Consider the following 26,948-nt stretch of genomic DNA (forward strand, 5'->3'; position numbering starts at 1 on the left):
TCAATAAGTAAGGATTATATCCTTACTTGAATATCCTTATATATCCTTAGTTAATCCTTTTAAGGATTATATAAATTCATTTTAAACTTGCCCATTTTATAACCACACATGCACACAAAAATGTTTCTAAAAATAACATTATTCCTGTAAAATCCAGTATTCAATAGGATGTGCCAAAAAAAGAGCTGTCCATAGCACATGACTTGCATCTCCTTTATTGTGTGTTGCATACTTACTTGCTAATTTGTAAACAGGATCCTGTCTTACCAGGTGCGTGACACTGTGTCTGCTGTCAAGAAAGATCATGATGATGAGAATCCTGCCTCATCTTTTGAAGAAGCTTTTGGGGAAAAGCCTGGCATAAGTAGTTTAAGATGTGTACTTTTTTAGATGAAACTAGATGGCAGCCACATAGCTGGGACTCAGTTAATTTCCAAGGAGAAAAAAATAGTGAAGGTATGAAGAGGATCGTTGGAGAGAAAGGATAATCTTCTGAAGATTAAGATGATGAAAGCTGTCCTGAAGAGTTTGAGACTATCCCTGCTTCCACCACAGACTTTTTGTGTGATGGCAGGCAAGATGTTTAAAACCTTTATAGATGAACAGCAACTCAGTGTGGCTCCTACTAAGGCCTCGTTTGGAGAAGTGCTGCAAACAAAATCCATGGGAGCTCTGCTTTGAGAAATGAAGTCCCAGCTGTCTTTTACCTTAACTGTTCTGTCCAGAATATACCAGCCTCCTATCTCATAGAGACATGATGTTTTCCAAGACTGTGAAGCACCCATATAATTGTGATAAGAAGCATAAAAAAGCATCCTAAGCCTGTCTTCAGTGGCAAATACAAAGTGCAGTAAAGCAAATCTGGGCTGCACATTGAGCAGGGAGAGAAAAACAAACTCTGGAGAAGCTTCTCATCAAGTAGCAACTGCCAGTGCTGTAAATCAAATGAGCAAGGATGCCTGTAGAAAAGAAAAGTAAGTGATTATGTTATTAGAAAATATATCATAGTAAACAAATACAAAAGAACCAATTAAGGATTGCACAGATAATCTTTATCCTGTCTTTTTTTTTTTTGATTTTGAATCTTAATCAAGCTCTTCTGCATTTTTGCTTATGTTTCCATTCATCATTTACAAAAACACCAGCGCTATTTCTTCGTGTGACAGAATATTGATACCTCTGGGTTAATTACATTGGAAGGAACTTTTGAATCCAACATAGAGGGGTTTGCCATTCGAAATCCTGGAGTAATAGATCAAGGATTCACAATTTATTATTCTCTAGAGATTAACACTAGAAGGAGATGGGATTAGAAGGAGATGGGACTAGAAGAAGATGGGATTGAATTTCACAGAAATTTCTGATTCTGAGGATTCAAAGTTCTAGTGAGGGACACATTTGGAGTGACTCAGGTGCCCCCCCAAAAATAGATACCTAGTACCTCTTTACCATTTCAGGTGTGCTAAACAGAAGGACTAGTGGGTATTGTTTAGAGTTGACGCGAAATCTCTGTCTTTTTGGTGCTGGAAGCCAGAGAGGCATCCTAGGACAACCAGAGCAGCCACGAACCAGACACAGGATTCATACCTCCTTTCCCACACTCTTTCACTCAGCTTGTGGACACAGTCCTAGTCCCTTCACCTGTTTCTGTCCTCTCCCTTTCTTGTCCAGTCTGGCTCCCATGTTGCCCTCCCCACCTGAGTCTGACTCTTCTTCCCCAGCTCCTCCTTCAGTCTCAGGATTTCCACCTCCCCAGTTCCCTTGGCCCACCTGTTCTGCAGAGCACCTCTCTTCTGCTCTCCTGTCTCCTTCACAGGTCTGTACCTCTTCCTCCTGCCACCCTGATTCCAGGTTTCACCTTCTTTGTGTGCACATGCTCAGGCCAACTATCCCCAACCCTCTCATTCAACCCACACCCCCACTACCTCCTTTCTGAGCTCTCAGAACTCCTCGCCCAACTCCCACTCTGACCTCCACCCCTGAATTGTTTGTCCTGGATGCCTTCAGGCTTGGCCCTAATCCTTTCTATCTCTGTGTGTGATGGCCCCTTAGAGCACCGGGATGTCAGACATCCTATGGGACCTGTCCAGCTAATCCCAGCCTGGAGACAAGAGGAACAAGCACTGAAGGGCAAGACCATCCTTCCTCCTTCAGCTACCCTCCGAAGGCAGCAGATGAGCAGTCTGGTCACACATTCTAGGAGCAAGATGAGGCGGAGTGAGGTGTAAAAAAATGGTGTGCGTTTTTTTTCAAGCAGCCCATACTTTTTGCCAGTTGTCTGAGAAATCAAACTTTGTCTGAAGCATCTGAAAAGCTGTAACAGATGACAGGGAGGATTCCCACATGCATCTCTCTTGCCGGGGGCTGATCATCACTAATATTTCATCGCATGCGGCCCTCTGCCGGCTCCGGGCCCGCACAGCCGCTTCCCCACATGTCCCCACCACTCCGGCTGAGGCACCTCTCAGGGGAGAACAATCTTCAAAGAGCTCTATATATGCACCATCAATTATTATTATTAACTCGGGCTCAATGCACAGGTCGGGGACTGTGAATCCAAGTGTCACTGGCATATGAATGATTATTACCAGATGCTAATTGCTCATTAATATATGCTAATTACTGCTGCATGCCAAAACGTTCAAGGCGCAGCGTGCCAGGCCGACGTCGCTTGACTGGAGCTGAGCGGCTTTTCCGCGCTGGTGTCACCTCCTGCTCCGCACCGAACCCCTCCAGGAGCAGCGGCCTCGGCACTGCTGCTGTTTTGGGGCGATTCTGGCCTGTTTGCACAGCGATGGTCTTCTCCACAGCCCGCTGCTGCCTCCCCACCCCATGAGGAGGGAAGCAAGCCCAGATGATTCCCTGCCTTTGGCTGCTTTTACCTCAGCCTGGCAGGGGTTTGGTGTGGGGAAGAGGGGAGCACCTGCGCTGCGCAGGAGGGCACTGCTCGCCCCACTGCAGCTAGAGGAGCACTTACAGCTCCACAGCTGGCAAAGGAACAGCTAACACAGGTTTAAAAGAAATAAACCAAAACCCAAAGGTGGGTGTGGGTGTGTGTGTGTTGGGGGGGGGGGGGGGTTTAAACTTTAAAATGTTGCCTGAACGCCTCCCCTGGGATATGCCACCCGGCCAGGCACCCCCAGCCGGGCAACGAGCCCCTGAGGGGATGGCGGCTCCCCTCAGCCCGCCCGCGCCCCACGGCGGCCGCCACCTCAGCGCCTCCGCGGGGCTCTCCCGCCCTGGGCGCCCCTTTCCCCGGGACGTGAGGGCTCCGAGGGCCCCGCCGCCGCCTCAGGCGTGTCCCGCTCCGCCCCCCCCCCCACCGCCGCCACCCTCCCCTCCGCCGCGGGCCGCGGTTGCGCAGGGCGGCGGGGCGCCGGCGGCCCCGCGGCGGGCAGGGCGGCGGGCGGCAGCGCGGAGCCCCGGCAGGCGGCGGCGGGCCATGTTGGAGCTGCTGCTGGCCTGAAGCCCGGCGGAGGGGCGCGTCGCGTCGAGAGGAGTGCGCGGGGAGGAGGAGGAGGAGGAGGAGAAGAAGGAGGAGGAGGAGGAGGAGGAGGAGGAGGAAGGGGAGGGGGGATCTTCTCGGCGAGGATGCCCGGAGCGGCTGCAGGGACGGCGGCGACGGGAGCGGGCTCGGCAGGAGCGGCAGCAGCGGGGATGCTCCCGGCTCAGGAGGCGGCCAAGATCTACCACACCAACTACGTGCGGAACTCGCGAGCCATCGGCGTGCTCTGGGCCATCTTCACCATCTGCTTTGCCATCGTCAACGTGGTGTGCTTCATCCAGCCCTACTGGATCGGGGACGGCGTGGACACCCCGCAGGCGGGCTACTTCGGGCTCTTCCACTACTGCATCGGCAACGGCTTCAGCCGGGAACTCACCTGCCGGGGCAGCTTCACGGACTTCTCCAGCCTGCCCTCGGGAGCCTTCAAAGCTGCCTCCTTCTTCATCGGGCTCTCGATGATGCTCATCATCGCCTGCATCGTCTGCTTCATCCTCTTCTTCTTCTGCAACACGGCCACCGTCTACAAGATCTGCGCCTGGATGCAGCTCACCTCGGGTGAGTGCGGGCAGCGGCCCCGGCCCGGGGGGGGGGGGCCCGGCGGGGGGCAGCAGGAGACCCCCCCCCCCGGTCCCCTCCTCCGTCCCTTGGGGCTTGTGGTGGGGAGGAGATGGAGGCGTGGGGGCGCCTCGGGCAGCTGAGGGGCGAGGGAGGTCGGCGAGGGATGCTGCCGGCCGGCTGGAAGGGCAGCCGAGGTCATTGGGGTTCGAGAGCTGGACTTGGGGTCTGGGTCTTCTCCTGCCGTGCTCAAGGCTTCTGTTCCTTCGTGGGTTAGGAGCGCAAAAAAAAAAAAAAGCCATCTCAGGCACTGGTTTTGGCTCAGGAGGGCTCCCGACTTCATTTGACTTTCCCCATCGCATCCCGAGTCTCCCTGAGGAAAGCGCATGATGGGAGGGAGAACACCAGGACACCCCTTGTGCATTTCCAGCACATCTCTCCTGAGTTATGGAGATCTCGCCAGCTGTGGGCAGCGGGCAGGCAGAGGCGGAGTAAAGAATGGGCTCTGGAGTTGAGACAGGAATAAAACCAGTTTCAGTAAGGTAGAAAAGATCAAACCTCAAATAATTTTGGGGGAAAAAAGTCTGAAGTCAAAGCATACCTTCTGCTTGTCTTCCCGATCGGACCCTGAAATTGAGAAGTTTGGGGTTTGCTGTTAGGGAAGCAGAGCCAGATGTCTCCAAAATGGGCTCACGGGCACTTTTTCAGTCCCCCAAATTGACCTACATTCATTGCAGTTCATGAGCAATAATTCTTCCGAGTTCTTTGCCAAGCAGCGTCAGCATTGTTCAATTTGCCGCCTTGTCCATGAGGCTTACTGGAAATTTCTGGTTTGGGTGAAACAGCTTTATCCATTTCTCCGTGAGATGCCGTTTATATGTGTGTTCTGTGTATTTTATGCTGTTTCTGTTACTTACGTTTCTGTGCAGTTTCTTTCATTATCACTTGGGGACTGATCTGCAGTCACTTGAGACTGGTAGATTTCCCCTCAGTCCCAGCGGGACTAGGACAGGTTTCATTTTCTCTGCATTGGGATTCCTATTTGACGTTGGTAGCTACTTTTTCTGTTCAATAACACGCATTCTGATACGGTGTTGTTAATTGTACATAGTCATGTCACTTGGCTCGAGGCAGAGCAAACTGTTTCATCTTTGCACCACTGACGTCTCCTCTGCTCCATTAAGGACTTTTGCTTTCAGCTGTCTCCTCTCCTTACTGCTCCACTGCTGAAGGGTGGCATGAATATTTACCAGTTTGGTGCATCCTCAGCCTGTTTTGTTCGTGTCCCATATGCAGCAGGACAGCACAATTTCCAAATCTCTTATACTTACTGACATGAGGGATAACAGTGTTTTATTCATATGGTTCTACTGTTTTATGCCACTAGAAGGTAGATAAAAATGAATCTGATTCCTTTGCTGCATTTCTGCTCAGGTGAATAATAATGTTTAGAAACCAGTGCATGCAGCTGACCCACAGGAGTCCAACCAGCATACAGCATCCTGCACATGTGCAGGCATGACATTGGAGATATGTTTTCAGACAAAATAACATGGAATTCTCATCATCTCTGAAGCTAGTCAATGTGCTGTTGGCATTAAAAGTTAACAAAATGAGTTTTACATCAGTAGCAGAACCAATTTTCAGCTGCTTAACTCCAAAATTAGAACAATAGGGGAATAATTCTATAGCAAGTGATTAGTGGCCATCATTCCCAGCTTGTACCCAAATGCCCCAAAAGAACTGTAACAATATCGGCTATTGCAAGAGGCTGATTTTGTTGTTTGATGAATGTTGTAACATAATTTAGCATTTACCTGACTGTACGTTTCTGTGTTACCTCAAAAAAGTTTCCTCAAAAGGAGAGAAAGCTATCAGAAAATCTGTGTTGGTTTGGGTTGCATCCTTTGAAGGAGAAAGCTATGGTGATGGGACAGAAGTGTAATGTAGAGCAAAATGTGTAGGACAAGAGAGTTTTAATGAGTTCTGATAGTTTTCCTGTAAGCTATATGATCTGCTTCCGTTACTATTTTATTGTTTTGAGAGTATAAGTGATGAGCAATAACAAGCTTAAGATGCTTATCTCCCAGGTAACAATATAGTAAAGTCAACCACATATGCATGTACTTCTGCATAGTACAGGAGCAAAATTGAACCTGAAGTAGTAAAATAAACAAGTATGTGAGTGTAGCTTTGATTTTGCTTATTATTGTGGACCTTAGTAATGTGAGTATTGTTAGATCATACAATAATACTTCATGTAATTTAAATCTCCTTGGAAGTTCTTTTTCAACATGGGATCATGCTTGATTTAGGATTGCAAATAATAGCTCAGGATCTCAGTTCTTTAAAAGAAACATTTTGATCCCATTCTCAACCGCATGAGTCATTATAACTCGTCAGCATGATATAGCTCTTGTTTTGAAGAGGTGCTTTTAAATAAGGAAAAGGTAAGCAATATCTTGAGCACATGCATTTTGAATCAGTGTCTCTATCTAATCATGTCAATAAACACAATTAAGCAGAAAAATTGTAGAACAAAAGGTATTTTCTGTGTGTATGGGAGTACGTCATACGTTAGGCTCCTGTATGCTTTTGCCATTGCTTATATTGTTTTGTTTTGCTCCATGCACTTATTGCTGTCAGGGTGTGCTTCATATATTGAGAGCCAGTGTTGAAAGCCTCATTCTCCAGCCTCTAGCCTCCCCTGCAGTTTCAAAATTATACATATGAATGCTTGCACGTACACTTAGCTGATTTGAGCAGCTGTACGAACAAAATCACTTAGTGAAGGTGTTAGAGATGAGGTGTTATTGCTCTTTAATACGCTGCATTTAACGTTTACAAGGAACCTCACAAATAAAGACTTTTATTGAGACTTACTCCTATATAAGTTAAATAAATTACACTTCAGTTTTGTTGTGATTTGTTTTGTTATTGGATATTTGTTGTTACTTTTTCCTTTACTGTGATGTTGCAAGTTACAGAGAAGATAAAACCATGCAAAGCTAAAGAAAGGCATAGAAATGTTCCCTGGACAAGTAAGATAAAGCCAACCTGTGTGCTTTTCAGTAGGTACCTGAGTCCATGTGTGCAGTAAGAGGACAACTGGACAAAGCAACCCAAAACAACCATACTGTGCCAAACCTCAGGCCTGCCCAGTCCCGTGTCTTGTCTACACAGCTGCCTGTAATGTGCCCAAAAAAGTGCCAGCTCAGAGGAAGCTCACTTTGGCCCATGGTACTCTCCTGGCCTCCAGTACATGGGTTCAGGGGTTTCCCAAGCCAGAGTCCTGGCATTTGAAAGCTCTCCTTGGAATTTCTGTATTGTGACTTCATCTAGTCCCTTTCTGAACCTGTGCAACCCCCCGGCTCATGTACTGGAAGAGGCTGCGAACAGTGGATCCCCAAACACCTTCCCAGTGCTGCTCCTGATCAGACCTGTGTTGTCTCCCCTCCCTTACCTGTTTGTGAGACCTGGAGAGTCTTTAGCTACTTTGTCATTCCTTAGTCCTTAGTTTGTATTATGCCTTTTATCGTCTTTGTTGCCCTTGCCTGAACCATTTCCAGTCTGCTGTATCCTTTTGGAGGTGGTGGGACCAGAATACATGCAGCATTCAAGACAGACAAACCATCCATTTATACAATGCCATAATAATATTCTCTCTTTCGTTCTCTGTTCCTTTCCCAGTAATTCCTAATTCTCACTTTTGCACTGCTAGCGAGCAGTGGGCTGATGTTTTCACAGAACTACCTATTATAACCCCAAGATCTCATTCCTGAAGTGGTAATAGTCACCTTGGAGCACATCATTTTGTGTGGTTAGGTATTTTCCCCTCAAAGAAATGACCTCATATTTATTTATCTACACGGAATTTAATTTGCCTTTTTCTTGCCTAGTCACTCAGTATTGGAAAGTCTTTCTTCAGAGTCAGCCCTTATCATAGCCACCCTGAATGAATATCAGCAGCAAACTTTGTCACCTTACTATTTACCCTGTTTTCCAGCTCATTTATAAATAAGTGAACAGCTCCCAGGTTCCAGCACAGATCCCTGCAGGACTCCACCATTGACCTCTCTCCACTCTGAAAATTGACAGTATTCTCCTACCATCTGTTTATAATTATTTCTCCTTGCAAGGACATTTATTTTTATCCTCTGGGAGTTTCATTTTTTTAAGACCTGTGAATGACAGATTTATCGAAATCCAAGCGGACTTCATTAACCACGTTTCCACAGTATGTGTATTTTTGACTTCTTCAGAGCACTCTAGTAGTTTTGTGAAATGTGACTTAAAATAGCTGTGTTGGTCCTACCTTCCTTGCTTTCCATGCTTCCCCAGATTTTCCTTGGAACTCTTTCAGAAACTGGTTTCACATTACCCGATTTCCAGTTCTTTGGAGCCAAAGCAGCCGTAAGAGAGAGGTTACGTGCCACAGTTAAAAGTTCCTCTAAAACACGGTGTTGTTTCAGAATGAAAAGGTGAAATTCTTCACTGCAGCTGTGTTGTTGTTTGCCTTTATACTTGAAAGAAGTCTGCAGGACCAGGTGACTTTTATATAAGAGTCTTAAAAGGCTTGACCTTGATGCTCCCTGAGCCTTTGTTACTGCTCTTTGTTGGATCTCGGTATAGAGGTGAATTGTGGAAGACTAGAAAAATCCAGTCTCATGCCAGCACATGAGCAGGGTGTCTGGTGGAGTCAGACAAGGATCTTGTTTGCAGCCCAGTGTTCCTCGTTATGCTTACCAATTAGTTACAAGAGCAACACATATTAATTGCCACTGAAATTTGCAGGTGACACAAAAATTATTTGTTTAATAAATTGTAGTAAGGGCAGATAATTCTGTAGACTGATTGTGATGTCACAATAAACGGGGCTTGCTTGAACAACCCATTTTTTTTTTGATATGCCACATGCAGTGTAAGACTCCTTCAAAATGTGCGAGGCAGCCAATTGATAGGAGACCATATTATAGATAACAGTTATCTAGAAGAGAAGTTAGGGGCTGTGATAGATGGCCCTCTGAGTGGGGACTCTCACTGCAGTGCTGCACTTAAGAAATCCAATGTAGTTCCTAAATATGTATGCCAGAAAAAAGGGATTTCAGTTGCCCACAGTGGTGCCCATACACACTCTGTCCAGTTCTAACACCTGTCAAGATTCCCTTTCAAGTGTAAGGCTGAAAAGGTTTCAGGACTGATTTAAGTGAATGAAAGAAGAAGAGCTAAAAGGATGAATTTTCTTGCTATTCAAAAGAAGATTAAAAATTGACAGATTATGGTGTATGGAGACCTACAGGGGGAGATTTCAAGCAGTGCAGTGTTCCTTAACTTCACAAATGCTTTGTTTGGAAGCTGAAGTTAACGCAAATTTGCATTAGCCATGAGGTATATACCTTTGTAACTTAAAGTTTCATTTGTTAATTACCTTTACAGTGGTTTCTTTGCCACTTAAGTCATTAAATAAAATTGGTTGCCTTTTTCTAAGAGATATGGCCTAACCTACCAGAAGCAAAGGACTTTGTGAGGCAGAGCACTGAGGTCTTCTCAATGTTCATTTGGGATTATTCTACATCCCAGGCTAATCAGTGGTCCTTAACCACCATTCCTGCCCACGCTTGCCCCTGTGGTATTCCCCTCCTGCAAAGGGGAGAGGTGTGCAGAAAGCCTAAGGGAGAGGAAAGCAAGTCCAGGAGCACCAGGCAAGTTCTGAGCTGGGTTTCAGCACCGGTGCTGACCCACCAGGTGAGCTGAGGTTATTCAGTGGTGTGTGAGCAGCAGTGGGTGTCTGACCTTTGGCAGAAAATTCTGGCAGAAGATACGGAGGGCTGAAGATGAAGAACTGAAGGTCAGATTGGGAAATTGTGAGTGAGATGAGAGATGTGGCTGCGCAGCCATCCCAGTTTCATTACATGGAAGCATTTTCACATATTCTATGTTTTGGCTATAAAAATTGAGGTAAAAGGTGTGTTCTGTGAACAGGGGAACTGAGCGAGAAGTGCTCTGCCTCAGTGTCCCCTCTGCATCCCAAATAGACCTTTCTTTCCCCAAATACCCTGTATCCACAGCATCACCAGTTCTCTCCTAAATCCCTGCCTCAGACAGCATAAGTTCCCTTTCGGTAGTTGAACCTGCAGACTCCTCACGGGCTCTTTATCTCTGTACTTTACAAGGACACAGTGGTGTTACAGCTGGCTGAAAGCTGTTTGTGCGTTGCTTTTGTGCCCTCAAGTTGCCACCTGGTTTTGTTAAAATCTCCCCGTCTTTCTGCTGGTGGGAATTTGGGATCCTTTCTGCTCTGTCCTCATACCAGCTTTGTCACAAAACTTGCAGAAGTTTAGTATCTTGGAGATACCTGCCATCAGTCAAATGTGGTCATCAGGCTGAAAATCACACAGCCTTGATCCTGCAGGGAACCTGAGTAAAATGTATCATCTAAGAAGTGTATATCATTTATTTGTATGAGGGATTTGAGAATTTGATAGCAAAACTTGATTTTGAAGGATAAAGGTGTTTTGGGATTGGAGAGGAGATGTTTTTTGTTTTACAGTGTAATAAAAATTTCAGCATCTTATAACTCTCCCAATTGCCTTTTATGAATATCCTGGGGGTTGCAGTCCACTGTTTGAGAAACACTAAGATAACAGAATAGTAAGATATAAAAGGAAATGCATGAAGTTAGCCAGGCAGTTTGAGGACAAATTCCATTTCATTGGGAAAAAAAAATGTGTAGGAGGGGAGAAAGAAACTGGGGGAGAATTTAAAAGAGGAGAATCTGTTGAGCAGAGAACTTGAATACTGTTGAGAAACACAAATGGAAGTGGAGTTTTAGAAAGCAGCTGGCGCTGGCCCAGCTCTACTTCCTTGCAACCCAAGGGGCTTCACTGGCATGGGGCTGCTGCCCAGTTATCTCCAAAATTCCTTCTAGAAGTTTAATGAAGAAAATTGCTATATAGAACAACGAAGCAAGGACGAGGAGAAACACACAGATATTATCAGTAGTAGAAGACATGGTATAAAAATAAGGCTAGATTTTCAAACACTGAGGTTATTTTACCTTTTGAGAGTGAACCTTTCTAGCACTGTGGTATAAACAGCATTAGCTTTGATCTTGCAAACATAAAGACAGCAAACGTATCAGGACGGAAAATCTGTGGCGTGATCAGGCAGTGTGGACTCAATATTTGAAAACTAACAAGATCCAGCTGTGAGGAATGGCAGGGTCACAGCAGTGAGGCATCACAGAGGAAAAAATAAAAACATTTTTGCTCAGAAATGGTGAAATGAAAAAAAGACACGAACAAGCCTAGAGCCTGAAAAGTCTGCAGAATTCGATAATATCAGTTGCTATCAGCATTGTTAAAAACGCGGTGGCAGCATGACAGAGTGGATAGCTAGAATATGCATTACTGTGTGGAGCAGTGAGCAAATCCCAATTACTAAGAGAGAATTATGGCTGGAATCCTTAAGAAGGGGAATATAATAGACTTTAAGATCTATCTCCTCCAAGAATGATATTATCCATCTTCACGTCAGTGTTCAGAGATGCAGAAGACTCGAAACAAGCTGTCCTTAGAATGAGAAGGTCAGACGTACCAGGGGAAGAGGTTCCTTTATTTCCTCCTTGAGAAGCCAGATGCAAATTCATGAATGTCATTGATTTTAAAAGGTAGCTGATGGCCTCTGTGGAGAGCCTCTTTGACACAAGCACATCATGTGCTATTTCAGAGAATATTATTCAATCAAGTAATTGAAACTTCGTCAGAAGGAGAGAGCTACAGAATAAACGGTTTAAAATAAATTATTACAAACCCTTGATGAGATGTCACACATCCATTCCCCTTTCCTTATTTTCATGGTTATCTTTCAGAAAGGAAAAGTTTATAGGGAAGAAAGATAGACATGCTGTAGTTGCAAGGTCAAATACAAATATTCCACAAATATTCAACAAATGTTGAGAAGATGCTACTCGTGAAACCTTGGGAGATTTTTTGTTTCCTGTTAAAAGTCAAAAGCCACATGCCTTACTTGCAGAAGTTCAGTGAATAGGGCCAGTAATCTCAGGGAGTAACACGGCCAGAGCGTGCCTTGTATTGCCAGGCTACACTGTCTCTGCAGCCTTGGTCTTACAATACTTTGTCACGATGAGCTTTGTGTGCAGAAGGGTGAACAAAATCGAGCAAGGAGGGAGGAGGGCGGGCTGGCAGCAGCATAGTTTCCTCCTGTCTGACCTTCTGCCTCTTCCTCTGCAGTAAGAGGCACCTGGAGTGCCTGCAGCAAAGCGAGCGTGTCCTGAGCTCCTTTTGTAACGCAAAAGTCCCCTGATGTGGGCAAGAGGAAGCTTGGAGAGGGTTGTTTTGCAGCAGCCTGGATGACAGCATGAGCGTGAAGCAGCTACACGTGCTCTTGCTGGCCTCTTGGAGATTAACGGGCTTCAAAGCTAAGCTCAGGCCGTTCGGTATCAAGGCATCTCCTCTGCTCGATGGAGCCCAACTGAGGGACACGGTGGCTGTGCCCGTACCCACAAGTGAACCGAGTCCAGAACCAGCCCCTGCTGCAGCGTCAGCTGGCACAATGTCCATGTATTACCTTTTTTTCCCTTCTAAAACTGGGTCACCCAACTGAAACTGCCTCTTGGGAACCGTTCTTGGCATGTCCTACCTTGCAAACTGTGCCCTGGCAATTTTTTGGAAGAGTGGTAGTTGGAACAGACTAAAATTGTTCCTGTGGCACATGCTGTGGGACAATTCTAACAATTTAATACCATAGACAATTGAGTTTTGATGCCTGAGAATGTTCCCTGGCACCACTTAATTTATCTGTATAAACATAACCAGTATGCAGCAGAGCCGCAAAATGAGGATCTCAAGAATTATCTGTGCAGGAAACTTAAGGTGGCATGGGATTTATTCCTTCAATTTAAGTCAATTTGTACCTGCAGCTCAGTGCTGTAGTATTCATTTGTGATTTTTATTGTTTAAATTAATAATAAAAATCTGTGGATGAAAAATTTGCATGAAGTCTAGTTAGCTTTGAAACTAGACTTAATAACGTCCCTGAAAAAGAAAGATGTGTGTAAGCTTTGTAGGAGGAAAAAGCTATTAAAAATGTTGTAGAACAAGTCACAAAAGTGTTTGACCAACAGATAGTGGGAAAATGTGGCCCATGAGCATAAAACCCATCAATGGATCTTCTTTCTGATGTATATACCCTATGCTTCAAAATCAGATTTTCCCCAGGTATCTTCAGCTTGGTTAATACCTCTTTGAACATCATATGGTAAAACTGTTACCCATCAAGTCTTTCCTTGAGAGACGTTCAATGCAGCTTCCCAAACAGATAATTCAAAGTTTTAAGATTAATTCCGTGAGAGAGGTATTAGACTTTCCATGACAATAAAATTATTCATTCTTGTAGCTTTATGTTCCTCTACAGAAAGTTAATTATCACTTGGTTGCTGCGTCTTTGTATTTAGCCTTCCTATTACCGGTGCAGTAATATGAGAACATTAGTAAAAAAAAAATCTTGAAATTGCAATTCATGGTCATTATACAAGAAAAATATGGTGGTGGGTTTTTGTTGGTGGTGGTTTTGGTTTTGGTGTTAGGCATCTAGAAGTTTTGCTCTAGATCTGACTTCCTCTGTGTACGGGTAGAGAATATGAAGATAAAATTGGAGGAGAAATCAAACTGTGACTTTTTACTTGGGTATAATGATTGTTGGGCTAGTTCGGCGCATTTTGTTAGTTAATAAAAGCTGTATAACCTGGACTGTTCAAAAATGCTCTATGCCCTGTTTCTAACTAAAGCCATCTTTTCTTTCTTTGCTTTTGCCTAGGTAGTGGCATCGTGCAGCATAGCAGTGCTGCACCTTATTCAGTTGCCTAAATGGGAGCTGAACGCTTTTAGAAACCTGGCTACTGATGACTATCTGGCTTCAAAATAACACATCTCATCTTCTGAAATTCCCCCCTTTTAATATCAGTCCAAATACGCTGATGATTTGCCAACCACAATCACTTGCATTTAATGCATGTCAGGCATTTTGTGTGCGATCAGCTTCTTCAGTCAGTGTGGCACCATCAGCTGGCTTACCGATAGAGGTTTCCAAGTTGATGCTTTGCCCCTTATTCAGCACATGCCTTCGTGGTTCTGTGCAAGGACAGGCTGGAATACCACGCAGAAGGGATTTGCCAGCCTTGAGGAATGAGGAGACAGTAGTGGCATGGGCACACAAATGCAGAGGACAGGCCATGCAGCTGGGGATGAATAAAAATGAGTGAAGAGAGTATCTGAGTATATCAGTACACCAAAGGATGACAGTGAGGTGTCAGCGTAACACAGCTGTGAAGAGGGCATACGTGATCCTGGGATGGATTTCATCCCGTATTTCCAGCTGATTTAGGGCAATGTTAGCATGTTAGCATAACTGTGTGATGCACCGTGATACTGCATGTGGGATTCCGGTCACCCGTGTCCAGTTCTGTTTGAAATGGCAACAGCTGCTACAAGGAGAGCAGGATGGTTAGGAGAACGGTGACGTTTTTTGCAAGGAGAAAGCTAGGAAAGCTTGGTGCGTTTATTGTAGAAGGAGAAATGCTGAGAAGATGCCATGTCTCCTGTCTGAAAATACATCAGAGAGCTAATAAACAAGAAGAAGAGAAAAGGACAGTTTAAGCCAGTGTTTTTCAGTTTGATTTGATTTGTGGATTTCTAAGCTTTTTCCAAAGATAATACTGCATACCCTGTAGCATTGTCAGAGCAAATTACATCCTGTTAGGTCTGCTTTGCTTCATTACCACTACATTTTAAAAATCTCTTAGAAGTAGTTTATGTACCCCTCCTGAGTCCATGGACCGTAGATTGAAAACTAATGATTTTAAACCTGTGGCTAACGGTGGGACAAGAACAAATGGATATAACTTGGTTATAAATCACTTCAGCCTGGAAATTAAAAGGAAGTCTCTAATTAGTAGAGTAGCAAGGTTCTGCAACAACTTTCTTAAGGTAGCAGATTTGGCAAAATACTGAGCTGTACCCTGGAAACAGATGAGTGTGTGGAAGAGATTACAGGATGAGATGTTTGTAGCAGCGTGCCTTCTTCCTCCGTTTCCCATTTCTCGGAACTAATTTATCTGGGTGAATGGTCTTTACTATTCTAGCCTCATTTGTTCTGTTTTTTCAAAAACAGAACCGCTCCTATCTCAGTTTCTTCTAGAATTAAAAATAGACGTCTCCATTCCTGCCTGGCATTCTGACCAAAGAAGCCAGGATTTTCCTTAAATTCCCAGCAAAACAACCTCAACAGCTGCTGCAGTAATGTGCTTCATTTTCCTTTTGTATTCAACATTTTAATGTGACTTGGATATTTAATTTCCTTTAGGAAAATGTAATACTTTCAATGATGTTTAAAAGGGAAAGCAGTTGAAAAACCAATCTTTAAAATATTCTGCAATAGCAAGTTTTCAGACAGAACAGTTTACAAATCATCAATTCTATGGCTAACCTGAGATGTAGTTTGGCTAAAAAGGTTTCTTACAGAAGTTACCCCTTGTTATCACTCTGTTCATCATGTCATTATTTTGTGATATCATGCTGCTACCTAAGCGATCTTCCTTAATAGCTGAGATAAGAGGTAAAATCTCTTCATATGGTTATTTTACTGGGAGCTTCATTTCTGGTGAGAATAGGTTTGTGTCAAATGCACTGCGTATTGCAGAAAGAACGAGCTCATTGGGCAGTCTTCGTGGGTGCAGAATGGGAAGGGGAGCAGTGCTATTCCTTGTCCCCTCGTTTCTGCCTCCTTTTCTGCTTCCTGAGACCATCTGAGAGGGAGGGAGGGGAGGGAGCACTTCATCATTGGGATAAACAAGTGTTCAGTGCATCAAACTGTATATGAACTCCGTGGAAAGAGGGCACACCCTGAGCTTCAGTGCAAACACTTTTAATCGTGTTCGTTTCTGTGAAAGAAATGTCCCTGGGGGTGTTCAAGGAAAGGTTGGACGTGGTGCTTAGGGACATGGTTTAGTGGGTGACATTGGTGGTAGGGTGATGGTTGGACCAAATGATCTTGAAGGTCTCTTCCAACCTTAATGAATCCGTGATTCTGTGAAGCTTTTGGATGCAGTATGCGTACGTAAAAATGCCTAATCAGGATTTTACGCCCTCAGGGACAGATCTGCAGACACAAGTATCTGAGTTGAAATTTAGCCTCACTGAATTTGTCGAGTCTCTATATTAACCTAAGATGGTACGTTTAATCGCTGAGTGTTAAATACATAAGGCAACATTTCATTTAGTTTTAATTATGTGGTATGCTGTGGGAATTGTGCCAAGGCAAAAGTGAGATTGTCTGGGAAATTATAACTGCACTTTTGTCTCTTCCCAAGAGGTGTAATTTCTTTATTCCTTGGGACTGCCTTTTCCAAAATCAAGTCTGAACCAAATGCAAAGCATGATTTTACGGACAGCTCCATTTTATGGGGGAACAGAGGAGTTGTGCTACATCAGATACTAGGTAAGCATAGGTACAATACAGGGGATGTGCCAGAGGATGTGCACTGACTGCACAGGTCTGGCTTAGCCTGTCAGACTGCAGTAGCATGGTCTCACAGGTCTTGGCAGACCTAAACTGGCTCTTGCAAGGCCACTCAAGTGTTTCTGCAGCAAATTCAGTAGGGCTCAGGGTCTTAGTTAAGATACAATGTCAGAGCTAAGCTCTCTCAGTGTTTGCTTACTGTCATGCTGTAATAAACTGGAAATAAACATTCTGGGAGACCAGAGATCTGACAACTGCAGTACAGAGTCTGCTGTGTGGGTAGAGGTCAATCTGAGATGAAGCATCTCAGTGCAGGCGTTTGAGCACAAGTCTCTTCTCTTTCTGGCCAATGGACATATACTCAGTCTGTGGAAGCCAAGCCATCAAGCAGTTGCCTACATCCAAGTGTCCGTGCCTAAAATGCCTCAAGGATCCTGTCTGACCTCTGGCTACTTTTCCAGAAGGATGCAAGTCTTCCACAGGTTCTCTGCCATACCTCCCGTCTGCACAGGGATGTCCGACAAACTGAAGAACAGGCCTGGTGGCATTAGGTACCAGCAAGTGAATCAAGCCCTAGCTTATACTCTTAGCTTCTCTGTAAGAGACTTTCTTGTAGGTTTCTCAAGCAGGAGCCAAATCCCACCTTCTGTGACTGTGAAGCCACCCTGGTCCCAGGCACCTAATAAGCCCTGGATGTGAGCTGCTCTCAGCAGAGCCACCACGCATCAGTGGCATGGCTGATAAGTGTTCTGGATAAGCCTTCAGAAATCCTAGAGTTATCTGAATGGCTCTGCAGCCAACTAAAACTGCTTTGGCCCATGGTCTGCAAAAGGACCATCCATGGGAGTGACAAAAACTGTGTTTTAATCTGGGTCAGAAGTGCCTTTTTAAAGTGAATCTCCCAGCTGTCCATGCCTACTACACATTGTTTCATGTTGTAGAGCAGTCTTGGGGTATGCAAACTGGATTTCTTCTTAAGCAAACTAAACAAGCAGATGTCCTCTAGGAGTACACCTGATGGACTTACACCACTGATGTGTGTGCAGTCCATGGGATCAAACTAGAGGTGGTCCAAAGTGAAACCTCTGAAACACGTGTTGTGGATATTAGGTCCTAAGTGCTATCTATTCTGTTTTTCAGATCCACTCTGTTGTGATAGACAACTTGGTAATGTAGACGTAGGCTATGCTTTCACATATTGAATTTTATTAAATTAGGCTTGCCTGTGTCTTGGATTTGTAAGCTGAGTTTAGGGATAATTAAAAGTATTTTATTCTAAATTAACAGTATACTATCGATCATAGTTCCTTCTTAATGTATTTTTACCTGGGATTAAAATAAAGCCAGTGTTATAAGTGCCAGTATCAGAAATACGATAAAGGAATTTGAATTACCTGATGCTGAAGATTAGTGGATAGTGTATAAAGAGGTGCAAAATAGATATTGACAATTGCTAAACACAATTGTTGTTATTTATTGCTTCCATTTATCATAGGACTAAAAGTCAGATCCTAATCATTTAAGTAAATATCTCTGTTCTGGTGAGCTTCAGTGATATCTGTCAGACAGGAATAAACGCAGGTAGCGATGCATACATAACATCATTTTCAGAAAAGCTGTAATAGTCTTAAATGAAATTGTGTAAGTATTTTTATGTAAGTTCTGTAATGCCCTCGTTTTTGATGCTGTATCCTCTACTGGCATTGTGATAGGTCATTAATTTGTATATGGATTTGGCCAGTAGAGAATAGGAGCAAGGAAGTGCTTATTCTTTTGTTCTCTAAAATAATGTATTTAAATTGTAATTTCTCAGGCTTTTCTAGAGTACATGATGGCATTATTGTGCTGATCTAGAATTTGTTAAGAGTCAATGGAAAGATGCCCATTTATTGCAATGGACAACATCAGCTGAGCAAAGGGTTTAAGCACATGCTTAACTCCTAGCTTTGATGAGTTGGAAACATGCTTTAAATGCTTGGCTTAACTGAAATGCAGAAAAAATACCCACCCATCTGAGATTATGGATGTCAATCATCCCATATTTCCTCTATGTGCTTGGTACCCTTTTTCATGATTTACACAAATGCATACATTATAATAAATAATGAAGTAGCAGATCCATGCCAGAAAGATAACGGGTTAACTTCTAAAGACCATTCAGCAATCCTGACTTGGTACTGAGCAACCTTACTCTTGCAAATAATCCCATTGTGTCTGTGCCATTCAGCATTAGAGGAACTATTAATTCTTATATTGTATGACATTATAGCGAGATCTTGCTGCACACTTGTAATGTTCAATATCCTGCTGTACGATCAGATGAAACCCAGTGTGACTCCACAAGAAGAGAAAATTTGTCTTTATGATGTAAACATAACGGGATCCTTGTGCAACCAATTTTATACCCAGTTAAGTCTTCTAAAGAGGAATGGCTATATGACCTTTTGGTACATAACATATTGCTAATGTATAGCCACATTAGGGCAGACAGTAAGTTGGGACTTAATACATTTTATGCTACTTCAGATTTTAATACAAATTAGCATGAGTGGAATGATTTCATTAGCTTATAGCTAGTATACTGAATTGTCACGTGCTACAATGCATAAGCAGATATCACATAAAGAAGGTCTTCAGCATGAATTGCCCTTGCAGCAGATCAGAGAGGAGCTGTAAAATTAACTATAATGTGCCCCATAGAAGGTACAGTGTAATGCACCTCTGGGGTTAGTACAGGGTGAGCCAGTTCCCCAAAGATTTGGTTGTAGGATCCGGTTTCTATCTGTCAATGTAAGCAAAGACCCAAGGAGTGAAAGTAAAGTATCTGAGCAAATACGATTATGAAGATAAACTGCTATGTAAATAGCTAGACAGGTGGCTGTCAGGAGCGTGCTTATATTTCTTACCCGCCTAAATTATTTAAATAATAATAAGCTTCCATACTTTGCAGTTACCGTGAACAATGTGAAACCTTACATTCATGTTCTCATTCCCTGTCCCTTCCTCCCTTCCTGCTGTGTTTTGTGTTCCCACAGAATTGGGTCCCTACGAGACAACTGAAGCAGGGACTGTGTGCTTGATTGTATGTTTGAACAGAGCCCAACATAGCTGAATCCTGGTTGTAGGCTCCAGTCCTGACTGCAGCGCAAATTGCAGTAAAATAATAATAATTGTTTGAATTTTATTTGACTGGTGTGAGTAGCATAAGCATGATGAGCTAGCCAATATGCAACGGTAATAACTGTGTACTGAGCAGAGCCTGCTGGATGACTTCGGGTAAGTCCTTTCCCGTTTCTGAGTCTTCCCATCTGTAAAATGAGAGTGAGGTAATTCCTTTAAAAATGCTCTGCAGGTGTTGGTTATTAGTACTGCAAGGAACTGATAGCACACAGGTCGTGGGTTTGCTTTATGCGACATAACCCTTCACCCTTACAAAAGCTCAGGGATCTCTAGGCCCTCTTAGTAGTAGTGAGTGTAAACATAGGAGACATGGTAACTGCCTAGAATAGGAGAAAGCAAAATTAAACATATTTGTGGATGTACCTCGCTGTAAGCAGCCATCTGTAGGACGATAAATAGTAGCATACATATATAAACACACTGGGTCGTCATTCCAAACAACATATTCTGTGTGTTTATCTCTGCGTTAATGAGGTACTCTGCTCAGTTTTGACATCCGTCACTTTGCAATCATGGCAGTGCAGTGCTGAATCGGAGAACAAAATCCATGGGCAGTATTTCAGCCTTTCACTCTGTGCACTGGGAATACGTGTGATGTAGCACATTGCACCAAACCAGGCTTTTTCCTTGGATGGCAGGGCAAAAGTGACTTGGTAACGTAAGCAGATGACATGGGTTGAAATACATCAACTCAGGAACCCAAGTACTGGGGCCATGGTCATCATGGGCAGACTTGAAGGGAATGCTGTCACACGGGGAAGAATGACTGATAGATAACCAAGGTTTAGTTGATTCTATTTATTTGGTTACTTCAGCATTCAGCAGAGTGCTACAGTTCCTTTTTGACTTGCTTTCTCTTTCAAAAAAAAGAACTGTATCAAATCCAGAAATATAGCTCATGGCTCATTTGCTCACAGTGCCAGTGAGTGCCACCGCAGTGATTCTCTTTTGAACTTACATGAGTGACAGATTGTTCAGACCACTGGTTTCAGCATCCCCAGCATAATGGCATGCTGTAGGGTTTTCTGTTGGCAAGGATTGCTGCAGGGAACAGAAGTACTGTTGATACCCAAGGAGTTACCAAAGATATTCAAGCCACACCTTGGGACCACTCAGCTGAATGCACTAGCTTTATGTTCCCACAAAATTTAGCACTGTACTGTTTCCTTCTTCCTATACATGCTCTGGTTGTTCAACTATGACTGCTTTGATGGTAGCATGCAAGAAAGGCAGCATACATAGGGAAGAGGATCTATTTACAGAGTGACTTAGAGGAACAGCAGCCAACGTTGATTTTTCTGCAAATAAATGGAGAGGAGCAACCTCACCTTGATCAAAAGGACCAAATCTCAGGGACTTTCAATGCTCTCTAGTATAAATCAGAATTTAGTTTAAGTCTAAATAAAGAGGGAAGACTTTTTCCTTCTTCATTATTGGCTCTAAATACTGAAGTATTTTTCTTAGAAAAGTATTTGCCCTTTAGAAAACAGCCCATGCAATTCTTGAGCCCATGCAATTCTGAGCTGATTCTTGCATAAAGCACGACATAGATGTTCATGAGAAAATGCAGGTAGCTCAGAATCAGAGGAATGCATAATTAAGCACCCTTTGTGCGGTCATGGTCGGTGGCTGCCTAAGTGGGTTCCATTGTAACGTTTTAAAAGCAAACATAGAGTTATTTGTGGTGCATTGCTGCAGGGTAGATCCCTGGTGTCTGAGGAATAGAGAAAAACCTGCAAATCGTCTCTTAAAAATTCTGAAAGGCTCTTCATCCTATGTGTGCTCTGGTTGTCACTTGACTTGTGTTTCTGACAGAAAAACTGATGCGAGCCTGGGAGTAAAGGGATAATAGTGAAACTCCAGGTAAATAATCCTTGCAATTGTACTACAAGTATATCTGTTTCTTCTCTAATGCTAATACCCATCTGGGAAGAGTTTCCTTCCAAAAGGCATGAAAGTGATAAGAAGATAACAGTTTTTACCCAAGGATAGTAATCTGGCAAAGATCTGGATACTATTCCTGAGCTGTGAGTTTTCGTGCTACCTGCAGAGATGGTGGATGGATAATTTCAGTTACAGAGAAATCTGACGTGGGGCTCTGTTCCAGGAAAGCTGCGCCAAGAAGTATAATTTTACTCTTCAATGAGTTTTCGGGTGGTACTTGCCTTATGCGCTGAGAACCCTTTAAAGGTTATTTCTTGAGCAACATTTTGTCAATGAAACTTCTGCTCCACAGCCCAAGAATGCTTCTGGCTGGGTAAAAAAAAGAGTCCGTAGAGTTGGCAGCAAATTTTATGACATATTGGGTGATGTCGTTAAGGGAGCTGTTAGCAATCTGTCATTTAAGGAACAGCTTCTGCTAGTCCAACATGAGGGAAGTGATTTAATTCCATGTCTGCTTGGATTTCGCCTGTATAATCAGTGGAGGCCCAGGAGAATTGGGAGGCACAGTATGATACTCTCCTGATTACTTCACTGTCGTCTCCAATTTATGGCCTAAAATGTGTGTGAATAAAGTGTTCGTGTACAGGGGAACGCATGAGGGTTTGTTACAGGGTGCTCCCCTAATACAGTGAGCTGTGGTGGCTGTACAGGGTAGACACTCTTAAGTAAGGAGTAACAGGGATGACTGTAGCATCTAACTCCAGTTATGCAAACATATTTGTTTGCTGACAAGTGACAGGAGGAAGAGAAGTCTGTAGGAGTATCCATGAAGAAGCACAGAGAGGAATGCTCTTCCTGGCTACAGGGTTGTACCAGTCTTCTGAAGATGCTTGGGACTGTTACAGCCCTCTGTCAGCCTTCATTTCATCCCCAGATGACTTGATCTTGGCTTCTCTGAGTTTTCCCATGAGGCTGGGAAGTGAAGGTATGGATGTCCAACAGAGAGGACAGCTCACTGGAAAAGGAAGGAAGACATCTTCTTGTTTTGCCTCTTGGAAAGCTCCTCGGCTCTTCAGCACAGTGTTCTTGGTTGTTTGCTTGTGTTCTAGGTCAGAGAAATGAACAGCAGAAAATTGTCCCAGATTGTGGTTTGGTTGTGCTGCTTGTAGTGTAGGACACGAAGTGCCAGCATTAGGAGCCGGCCTGGTCCGTTTTGCTCTCTCCGCAGAGCGTGGAGCACAGCGCTGTGATCTCAGAGACAGGTACAGGGTGGTGGCTCCAGTTTGTAGCCACAGGGTGTGGAAAGCCAAAGCACAGGTTAATTCAGAAGCCAATTAGATGAATAAGAGAGCAGAGATCCAACGATGGCTGTTGAACGTACTGATCGGCCTGTTGTCACTGACTCATCCACCGAGGAGCAGATCGGTGGGAGTAAGGAGGGCATGGTAGGGCAAAAAACACTGAGTATTTCTGAGTGTCTGATACTGTCTGCTGTCGGGAAAGTCACTGAAGGCTAGGTGAACCTTTAGTCTCACCACGTATATCAGTGCTTGTGTATTAGTTGCTCATTTGCAGGTAGGTTTAACAGATTATTTGTTCCTCCTTTGTGCCGCAGCCTATTCCAGCAGAAAGTGCCTGCCAGAGGTTTGCCTGAACATTCACATCTTGGTTTGAATCATCATGCTATCCTGAAAGTGCTTAGGGAGACTTTTTCTCTTCATAAAATGAGTTCACAGATCTATAGACTTTAAGGCTGGACAGGTTCATTAGTCAGCTTTACTGGGTAGCACACACCATAGAGTTTTACCAAGCTATTGCTGTACAGAGCCTGGGTATGCTAATGTTTGTTCCTTTGCTCTGCTGTAATAAAGACGCAGTGAGAGTTTGCTGCCAGTCAGGATCATTCTTTTCGCTTCCCAGGAGATGGCTACTGAGTTTACCTCCTCCAGGTATCCTATGATTTCAAAAATATAGTTGTGGCTCATTTAGTAAATGGCTTGTGCGTAACATCTGTGAGTGGGCATCACGTGGCACTTACAGGGCAACCAGGCGATTAGGCCCAGTCAGCATGGGTTTATGAAAGGCAGGTCCTGCTTGACGAACCTGATCTCCTTCTATGACAAAGTGACACACTTAGTGGATGAGGGAAAGGCTGTGGATGTGGTCTACCTTGACTTCAGTAAGGCTTTTGACACCATTTCCCACAACATTCTCCTCAAGAAACTGGCTGCTTGTGGCTTGGACTGGCGTACGCTTCGTTGGGTTAAAAACTGACTGCATAGCCGGGCCCAAAAAGTTGTGGTGAATGAAGTCAAATCCAGTTGGAGGCCGGTCACTAGTGGAGTCCCCCAGGGCTCAGTACTGGGGCCAGTCCTCTTTAATATCTTTATCGATGATCTGGATGAGGGGATTGAGTGCACCCTCAGTAAGTTTGCAGATGACACCAAGTTAGGTGCGTGTGTCGATCTGCTCGAGGGTAGGAAGGCTCTGCAGGAGGATCTGGATAGGCTGGACCGATGGGCTGAGGTCAACTGTATGAAGTTCAACAAGGCCAAGTGCCAGGTCCTGCACCTGGGGCGCAACAACCCCAAGCAGAGCTACAGGCTGGGAGATGAGTGGTTGGAAAGCTGCCTGGCCGAGAAGGACCTGGGAGTACTGGTTGATAGTTGGCTGAATATGAGCCAGCAGTGTGCTCAGGTGGCCAAGAAGGCCAACAGCATCCTGGCTTGTATAAGAAGCAGTGTGGCCAGCAGGTCTAGGGAAGTGATTGTCCCCCTGTACTCGGCTCTGGTGAGGCCTCACCTCGAGTACTGTGTTCGGTTTTGGGCCCCTCGCTACAAGAAGGACATGGAGGTGCTCGAGAGAGTCCAGAGAAGGGCAACGAAGCTGGTGAGGGGTCTGGAGAACAAGTCTTATGAGGAGCGGCTGAGGGAGCTGGGATTGTTCAGCCTGGAGAAGAGGAGGCTCAGGGGCAATGTTATCGCTCTCTACAGGTACCTTAAAGGAGGCTGTAGCGAGGTAGGGGTTGGTCTATTCTCCCACGTGCCTGGTGACAGGACGAGGGGGAATGGGCTAAACTTGCGCCAGGGGAGGTTTAGGTTGGATATTAGGAAGAACTTCTTTACTGAAAGGGTTGTTAGGCATTGGAATGGGCTGCCCAGGGAAGTGGTTGAGTCACCATCCCTGGAGGTCTTTAAGAGACGTTTAGATGTTGAGCTTAGTGATATGGTTTAGTGGAGGACTTGTTAGTGTTAGGTCAGAGGTTGGACTCGGTGATCTTGGAGGTCTCTTCCAACCTAGACGATTCTGTGATTCTGTGATTCTGTGGAAAAGTGCCCTAAAATCGGAGCAGTGTCTAATAATACTTAGCATTTATATAGTGCCTCTCAACCAACTGTTTCAAAATGCTTTATATGTAAGGATAGGGTTGGTTATCACCATCCTGTTTTTTTTCAGTCTCAGCAGCTGAGGACAAAAGGCTTTGCTGACTGCCCAGTCTCGTGTTGTACATGAGTAGCAGAGCCCAGAATAGAATCCATCCCCTTCCTTTACTCTTTTGTCCTCTGGGTCTGACCAAACTGCTATGATTCAGGCACAGGCTTTTAAAGGGCCAGTGGTCCTGCAAGTGGAAGAGCTGGAAGGAGTGCAGGATCATAGCTTCAATGACTCCTACTGCCACGGCTGATAGGCACCTCTGAAACACAGCTGCTGTCCCTGCAGTCCCAAGGAGGTGATGGGATTGAGGTTGTGAGGATGAGAAGTCAAAGGTGGGAGTGGAACATGTGGCAGTCACGAGGGCTGAAGGTATGTTATATAGCTGGAAGCAGAACTGGCAGCAATATGAACTCAGATGCAGCTGTTGATGATAGGTGAATTCTTAAATCTGATTTTCACTAACTGTGAGTCAACTAGACATGAGCAGTCTTGCGTCAAGAACCTTGAGAATCAAAAGTGTGCATAAAAATAAAACGTTATAAAAAACGAATACATTTGGTAAGGAATAATTGCCATTTGGAGTCATATTAATTCTCATTTCCAGAGTTTGGTCTACTACTCTGAAGGTTAACCTGACATTCTTGCTTAGACATAGGTCTCCAGAAGCTGTTTCTTTGATTAATTGCCAAATGTCTGAGACACTTGGTAAAATTCTCAGTGTGAGCAACACCGGGGACAAAACGACAATTAACAAGACATAGCCCCAGAAACTGCAACCTGAGCTTCCGTGGTGAATAATTGCAAACGTCCTTTAGGGTGAATGGGGGGAAGGCATGGGTAGTTTTTAACTTAAGGGGGAAAACCTGTTAATTGGAGAGTAATTTTGAAATGTAGGTAAAATGACAGGGTTGATAATTCTATCTAAAAAAAGATTTTATATGGAGGACAGAAAAATGGCAGAAAGGGTAAATGTGTCTACAAGAAAATTCATGACAGTTAAGTGCTAGTATGTAGGAAAGTGTTACAAATTGGAAAAAAATACCTGCCTAAAAGAGATAAATTTGGCTATGCAATGATTGCCTGTAAAAGTGAAGTTTAGTAGAAAAAATCAACTCTCGTAGGTTTTTAAAATAAATCTTAATTGTATAATTTTTAAGAAGCAGCAAGGCTTACATCCTTATCATAAAATTCCTCTAAGCAGGAATTAAAAAAAAAAAAAAAGCAGAATGAGATTTTCAGCTTCCAAAAATAGTTTGCCAAGAGCAGAGTTTTTTTCTCCTCCTGATTGCAAGAGAAATCACTTTGCAGTGTTTTATTGAAGAACAAGTGGTATTGAGTAAAAGAATAATTGATAAGTGATTTTTCTCCCTTTCTATTCTCTAAGCTGAATTTTGTTGTGCTGTCTAGACGAAATATTCACGATGGCACTGACCCCTTACTCATGCAATTTGTCCAGTGTTTGCTTGGAGATGTTCAGAAGTAGCGGAGCAGAAAATCCCTCGCTGCAACCAGCATTTGCTGGGGATTACTCTTCACACTGGTATATGTTGAAGGAGATTCACTAGACGAATGGATGAAATGGCTATATGATTTCAAGACCAGAGAGTTTTTGTGTGTGTGAACCAGCCAACCACCCTGCCCAAGCTGGAAAGCTGCGTTCCATTTTTATAGAAGGGGTAAAAATACAGGTGTCAAATAGCTCTGTGAAGCATGTACATTTGAACTTCAGGTTAACTAGAGAGGTGAAGATAGAGTTGTCTCTTTGCTTCTTTTTGATTCCTAGGAAGAGTATTTTGGGGGTCAACTTGGGCTCCACCTTCATTTCCTGAGGTGCTGTTGGGCATTTGCTGAT

At 44.0% G+C, this 26,948-nt stretch overlaps 1 protein-coding gene across 1 annotated transcript in view; it reads left to right on the plus strand.

Annotated features, from left to right (window-relative positions):
- Window positions 1-3,657: 3,657 nt before the first annotated feature.
- LHFPL3 (LHFPL tetraspan subfamily member 3) overlaps window positions 3,658-26,948 on the plus strand; it is a 224,239-nt gene continuing 200,948 nt past the window's right edge. Inside the window, exon 1 of the mRNA XM_035549575.1 lies at window positions 3,658-4,060. Coding sequence (XP_035405468.1) covers window positions 3,658-4,060 — 403 coding nt within the window. The remainder of the gene's footprint in view (window positions 4,061-26,948) is intronic.

Source organism: Cygnus atratus, chromosome 1 (assembly GCF_013377495.2).
Source record: "Cygnus atratus isolate AKBS03 ecotype Queensland, Australia chromosome 1, CAtr_DNAZoo_HiC_assembly, whole genome shotgun sequence".
In the NCBI taxonomy this organism is placed as follows: Eukaryota; Metazoa; Chordata; class Aves; order Anseriformes; family Anatidae; genus Cygnus; species Cygnus atratus.